Source organism: Netta rufina, assembly GCF_964035555.1.
Source record: "Netta rufina genome assembly, chromosome: 1".
NCBI classification, from domain to species: Eukaryota; Metazoa; Chordata; class Aves; order Anseriformes; family Anatidae; genus Netta; species Netta rufina.
In genome coordinates this window covers 90,206,877-90,214,093 of record NC_140123.1, presented here as the reverse complement: position 1 = coordinate 90,214,093, position 7,217 = coordinate 90,206,877, and the positions used below count along the sequence as shown (strand labels likewise).

General features: G+C 47.5%; 1 protein-coding gene across 3 annotated transcripts in view; it reads left to right on the top strand.

Moving 5' to 3' along the window:
• The first annotated feature begins 703 nt into the window (after window positions 1–703).
• Window positions 704–7,217, top strand: part of CASK (calcium/calmodulin dependent serine protein kinase) — a 214,806-nt gene continuing 208,292 nt past the window's right edge. For 2 of the 3 annotated variants that reach the window (XM_084285031.1, XM_084285030.1), the window contains exon 1: window positions 704–945. In XM_084285031.1, the coding sequence (XP_084141157.1) occupies window positions 887–945 (59 nt within the window). In that variant the 5' untranslated portion in view covers window positions 704–886. The remainder of the gene's footprint in view (window positions 946–7,217) is intronic. The other variant, XM_084285032.1, reaches the window with a different exon arrangement.

Below are 7,217 nucleotides of genomic sequence, written 5' to 3'. Positions count from 1 at the left end.
CACGGGGGGGGCTCTGTCACGACAGGCAGCGTCGCGATAAACACGCGTGCAGAGACCGTTGGTCCCTGAGGGCGGGCGGGTGGCTGAGGCGAGGGCAACGTCTGCCGGCCGGCACCTGCGCCCCCCTTCCCCTCCCCATGACGTCATCCGCGCCTGCGCACCCCTGGCGGCGGGCGGGGCGGGGCGGGCCGAGAGGGAAGGGAGAGGAAGCGAGCGCGCCCCCCCCCCCCCCCCCCCACTACCACCCACTTGCGTGCGCGCGCGCGCACGAGCGCTTGCGTGACGGCGCTCGGGAGCGCGCCCGCACCTCCCTCCCCTCCCTCCCTCCCTCCCTCCCTGGCGGGGCGAGCGCCCTATTGCTGCTGCTGCTGCTGCTGGCGATCGGGAGCGCGCCCAACGGCCGCGCACGGCCCCTCCCCCGCCCGCTATTATCCTCCCGGTGCGCGCTCCCGCTCCCTCCTCCCTCCCTCTCCTCCTTCTCCCCTCCTCCTCCTGCTGCTGCTGCTGCCGCCGCCGCTCCCTGCCCCTCCATGACGGACCTCGCGCCGCCCCGCTAGCCGGAGCCGCCGGCTGACGGACGGAGGGAGGGGAGGGAGGGGAGGAAGGGGGAGGAAGGTGGGGTCGTGCGGGGCCCGGAGGAGGAGGAGGAGGAGGAGCGGGGAGGAGGAGGAGGAGGAGGAGGAGCGGGGAGTCCCGGCGCGGCCGCGGGAGCCCCCGGGCGGCGGCGGCGGCGCCTCCTCACGCCGCCTGACGCCGGGGGGGGAGCCGTTGGCGCGGCCGTTGGCGCGGCGGGGGGGGGGGTGAGCGCCTCCCCTCCCCTCCCTCCCCTCCCCTCCCCCGCCCCTTGTGTGAGCCCCCGCCCCTGCGAGCCCCCCGCCGGCGGACCATGGCCGACGACGACGTGCTGTTCGAGGACGTGTACGAGCTGTGCGAGGTGATCGGCAAGTGAGTCCCCGCCGGCAGGGACTACTTGGGGGGGGGGGGGAGACGACGGGGATGGACGGGGAGAGGGAGAGGGAGAGGGATGCTGGGCAGCCGGCCCCGCGCTGCTGGTGGGGTTTGTGGTGGAAGGGGGGGGGGGGAGAAGAGAAGCGCCCCGGTGGCTGCTCAGCCACCATGATAACCGCCCAGCCCGCCTGCCTGCATGCAGCAAGCGGCAGCCGCTGCCCACCCCCTTTTTCTTCTCCTCCGCCTTTCCCCCCCCACTTTCCCGGATCCCATCCTCGGCACACCCATCAGCGAAGGAAAAGAGGAGCTCTCCTCCCCCCACCCCCCCCCCCCCTTTCCCCCATAGATCCACCTATTCCTTGGGTCCCCCGTCCCCCCCCCCCCCCCATAAATCCACCTATTCCTCGGGTGTCCTCACACGCCAGGTGTCGGGTGGTATTCCTTTATTTATATATTTATATATTTATTTATTCATTCTCCCTTTTCCTTTCTCTCCGCACAATGACCAGCTTGTTAGCGGCAGGACCGGTGGTGCGCACGGGCTTACGTGCAGACCTTGCCTTGCCCCCCTCTCGGCTCAGAGAGATGGGGCTGTGCGCGAGGCAAGGGGGAGAACTTGGCCTTCCCAAGTCTCATTATGCAACTGTTGGTGTTAAAAGCGGTGCTGGAGGCTCGTCTCAAAGCCGGGAGTTGAGCTAGTCGCTGGCGTGTCCCTCCTTGGGGTCGCCGCTTCTTTGGGGCTGGGTGGAGGTGACAGCTCAAGTCGCAGCCTGTGTGCAACTGCCCCAAGGAAACGCAGACATCCCCCCCCCCCCCCCCCCCCCCCCCCCCCAAATCAGACTGTGATAAAGGATAGAAGCTGAGCTCTGTTTCCCCCCCTCCAGATTTTCGTGACTGCCTGTTTCGAAATCCTTTTTATCCGTCATCTTTCGCATATCTTCTGTAGTTGTGCTTGTGTTGCAAAACGGACGTGGAAGACGTAGCAGTGTTGTGACTTCCCAGTTTTCTGTGTGTTTCTCCTTCGGGAGCTGAGATTGCTGGGGAGCCCCGGTAGTGACACTGTGCTGGGTGCCTGCAGTTTTTTCTTCCTGGCAGTGGGTTTGATAAGAATAACGTTCCCTGTGTTCTGATTGTAAACAAAGAGGTTTTGCTGCATGTATTCTCTTGCCCACTCCCCACCAGTACGCTTTTCATCTACTGCTGTCTGCTTCCAAGGCTAGGTCTAAAAATATTCCAGAATTAATCTTTCCTCGGGATTATACTAAAATGCAGGTCTCCGACTTAGCAGGTTACTTTGTTGCCAGCGGAAGTTTCAGCAGTCTGTTCTGTCATTTCCCAGGGTATTACTACCTTTCTCTCAATACAAACAACTCTTAGAAACATGAAGCTCAAAGGGCCTTGTTTGAAGTCATAAGCTGTATGTGGTCACTTTAGCTTAATGCTGGTTATTGGTGGGGAGCTTCCGTAGCCGAGGAGCAAAACTCTGTTATTAGGCGCGTTTTGAAGATGATTTTTGGCAAGCTCCTTTCACAAGTGGTTTTATGCTAACCACTGCAGTTCACACGCAGTTTGTTGCATACCTGATTACCGTTAGAAAGAAGGTGAAGTGATTATGCTTGACGTGACTGCACGTTCTTTCAGGGAATGGATAATTCACAGCAGTCCAGATGTTTACACATCTCAGATGACTTTCTGTTTTGTGATCAGAGAATTTTGAAGGGATTCAAGGTTCAAAAACTGTGAATGAGGTATTGGCCAAGGAAGTTTCATGTGAGAATTAAGTATTGCAGGTGTGTTGCGACGTAACTAGACCTAACAGATAAATATTGAATCATAGTAGCACAACAATGCCAAGAGCACTGTGGCAAAACTAGGATGGATCACTGAAAATAGCAGCGGTGATGGTGTGAAGGGTTTTCTGCACAGATGTCACGTCAGTCCTCTTAAAAAATAAATAAAAAATAAAAAACACACATTTTCGTGTGTGGTTGTACAAGTAGTTTTCCTGTTTCTTTGAAGTACTATGCAGCTGACTTCCGGGGAACCAGGGATGTGGTAGCTTTATTCAGCGTTCTGATTTTTTGGTAGCACCCAGCTCATCTTTAAGCAACTTGAGGAAAACCTTTGTTAATCTGCTTTGCATTGCTACATATGCGTCTTGCTAAATATCTTTCAGTGAAACATAACTAAACGTCTGCGTGTTCCTGTGAGCTATTATTGATTGATACAGTAATCTGGTTCTTGCAAATAGCACATCTGCCCCCAATTTGCCTGTTAGACACAAGAAATGTTAAAACATGTATAGTTTATCGTTCCTAAAGAGGTAGTTACCGCTGTCATTTCAAGTAGTAAAAGGTATTTCCAGAAAGGGCATGGGAAAGAGATCCTTGATTGTGAATTGATGGAATATTTCATCTAACTCTGTAAAAGAAATCCCAAAGTTCCCATACAACTGACTTGAGAAATGAGTCCTTTATGGGAGTTCAGTAGCTGACACTGTATTCCGATTTGTTGAAGCCTATTCTGAACTTGAGTAAACTTTAAACGATTTTAAATAAAATAAACTGATGAGATTTGTTTTGTATAAATGTAGGGATAACAGCTTTTTGCTGGAGTGTGCAACAGTAACAGTGTATTACACAGTATGTGAGAGAGTAGATGGGAATGACAGAGTGATAAACTGTTTATTATGTGGCATTTAATGTGTTTAAGTTCTGTAAGCATGCATTTTTCATTTTGAATAGATAGAGGGCAGGAGAAAAGCCAGGAGGGATAGAGAGAAATCTTAATCCATGTTTCCTTTAGGGAAAAAAATGAAGGGCAGTCTTCATTTGCATGCATTTCCAATATGCCATTTCCATTGCTGAAAGCTATGCAGGGATAAAAATTGGAATAATAAATCCAATTTCTTGTTAAACTTTGTAAAGTGGTGTTTATGATGCTAGCATTAGTCACGTAGTTTTACTTCACCAGCCCTGTTGTGTTCTAGGTTACTGTCCTGTCTTCAGACTTGGCTGACGCAAGCACGCTTCATGCAAGAAGTTACTGGGGATTTCTAGCTTGGCCTTCAGAAACATGTTGCTGTATCCGGGGATGGTAACATTTGCATTCAGAATGCATTGAGTAGTTCATAAAACAGTGGGTGTAGGGCTGCAACATCTTGGGTATTCATCTGAGTAAGAACTATTCTGAGTTTGTCGTAGGAACTCCATATAAGTATAAGAGGAGCTTTCTTTGTGCCAAAGAGAACGCCTGTCTTTAAGTTAGAACAGGCAAAGCTGATATCGAATCGAAAGTCCAAATATGGCTTTTATGGCAGCTACAGTCCTTGTTCTGAGGGGATTTTTTCAGATATTAAAAACAGATACTGACTGTCTGCACCTATTAAAGTTGACGTTGGTTTATGTTAGCATTAGAGGGGTACCATAAAGACTGTCTGATCTTTCTAACAGTAGGATTGCAGGTTGCTTTGGTATAGTTTCTTATGTTGATATACATCTCCAAATTTTAAAGTTATAAATAGAATGTGATAATAGTTCATTTGTGTTAAAGTGGGCATTGGTCACAACTGAAGTCACTGGTCTTCATATCGATGGTCACATGAACTACGATTTTTTCGAATTGTCTTTTACTTGTGGACCATGAATATGTACAGTTACTGTGCATAGTAATAGTGTAGTTGCTGGCATTTTTAGTATCAAAAAACAACGTCATGATTGGTGCTAATGCTACTCTAGTTTTCAGGATGCTCTCTGCAATGTGTTTGGGTTCAGACCAGCCCTCTCTTGTGCTGCACACTGAGGGTTTTAGTTTTTCAACCCTCCTCCTATGATGGGATGATTCTCTCTGCTTGGGCTCTTCCCTCTAGTAAGAAGAAGCTATGGTGTCCAGAGCCTGAAGAGTTTCTCTCTACTGCAGCCTACCAGCAGTGCTGGAACGTGGCAGACGTGAGGGAAGGGGGAAGGATGCAGGGTCTAGGAGCAGGCAGTGGGACAGAGGGCTTCTTTTTTTTGCACTGAATTATGAAGGCCTCTTTTCCCATTCCAGCTGGACAAGAGGAGGGTGATTGCAGTCCCTGAGCTGTTACCTGGAGGTGAACACGCTTTGGATTTGGATCACAGTCAGCGTTACTAGGAAAGTGAGGAGGGGAGAGCTCTCAAGATAGAGTCCCAAGAAATACGTCAGTGATTTTAAGGTTGATGATAACAAAACTATCTAGAAGCATTCTGATGGTTTCAGTGATACCGTTCTTCATTACTGCCTCCGTTTTCTCTGTGTGGGAGTGAGAATACTGTTGTCTCAAATGTGTTTTTTCTCTAGTACACTGTTGAAGTTTGCATCTCCTGTAAAACCAATTGAAATAACTGCTGGGTACAATTTTGACAAGCCAAATGAAAGCATGAAAAAATTGCAGTGTGCACTCACTGTTTGGGAAGCAGGGGGAAGGAAGGGAACTTTTCAGGTATATGGAAAGCCATTTGTCTAATTTAGTGTTTTAAATTCTTACTCCTGTTTGAAATACTAATGTGCTAATAAAGCATTGTCAGCTGACTTGTGTTCAAGTGTTTGAGATGAACAGGTTAAAAATGAATGTTTGGTTTAAGTGTGGGGTCATAATAACTTGCGTTGCTTTAGGAAACAGACATCAAATTATTTGAAGTGTACAGTTGATAGACTATCTTCTTAGCTAAGTTACTGTGCTACAGATTGTAACTGTAATACTGACCCGGTTCTGCTTAAGAAGTTCTATCCAGCTGTAGCTGAGTGCAGGGTGGATTTAAAATATTTAGTTGCAGAGAACACCGCTTTCATTGGTACTCTCCCTTCTACTTGTTTGGCTTCTTCTTGTGTTGTTTTGATAAGCAGATGCTTTCTTTCATACATCCTGATGATGTGAGCAAGACAGCTGTGATGATTGGGAGGTAGAGTCATTTTTAGGAGGGGATTTTGAAGAAACACAGTATAGGAAAAGATAACCTGAGAAAGATTGTGCAAGGGCTTTGCAAATACTTTTTTTTGTGCTTAAAACAATCAAGCAGCTGTGTGCAGACTAGTCCTGAGCAATTTTAGGTTGCAAATTATGAGACTTGAGACCAGTCAGCCACTGGGATTCTGGATCAGCTGACTGAGAAGTTGTGGGACAAAAGAGCTGCCTCAATTTCGAAGATCCGCTAAGAGTTTGATCTTTTTATTAAAATAGCTCTGTTGCCTTCAAGAATGGGGTCTAAACTATAGGTGTAAGTGATCCCAGGCACTTGTTTTTGTTCAAATGCAGTACTTCATTTTAGTTAGGGAAAAAAGAGCTATTTCGTAGTGTAGTTTCAAATGAGAGAGGTCACCCTCCCTTGGTTGACACATGCCTTGCTCTTTCACATCTTTTTGCTGGAATGGGGTAAGATGGGGTAGCTGTGGAATTACTACGTACCTCCTGTCTTTTACTGTAGTCTTCAAGGACAATACGTTGGGGCAATAACTTTTTTTCCCATGCAAAAAACTTTTCAGGCTTTCTATATTGTCAATACTTTGTCACTTTATACACTGACTCAGTCTTTTAATAAACCAGTAGTTGAAGCATGTCTTTACCATGTGAAGACAACGATATTTGATGTGTAGTTCCTACACACTGACAACATTCACTGTATGCCCCTTGAATTCTAAAGGAACTGGAGTTTTCTAAATAGCATTTGGTTAAGTAGTTTTTCATGTGGCTCTTTCACCTGTTTGGCTTTCCAGTGGCTTGCAGGTACCATGATTTCATTTTTGACTAACATCCTGATTTGCTTTTCTGAATAGTGTATATGTAAGCGATTGTTGCTAGGATTTCATGTTGAGTAAATTTCTAACGATACCTGAATTAAGAAAACTGTGAAGAGCTTGCCTCTGAACAGAATTTTTAGAATTTCTAGGGAACCCCTGATTCTTTGGTTAATCCAGAATTTCACTTAAACTCATTGTTACTAGGGCTTGGAAGATAGTTCACATTTGGATATTTTTGACCCAAAGAGCCATAGGGGTAATGAAAAAAGTCTTCACGTATTGAGGCTGAGGTTTCTCGAGTACAGAGGCCTGCAAGATATTCCGAACTGTATGTGAAGTCTACCTTTTTAGGTGCCTTCTAATGTAGGTTTGTAAAGTATCCATTTTTCTTTTCATTGGATTCATTGTGGCCTTTCCCAGCATTAGACCTGTTGTCATAATGAGAGGAGATAAAAAAAAGATACGCTTTTACAAAAGTCGTCCCCAGTTCATTGCTTTTTGCCACCCTGACT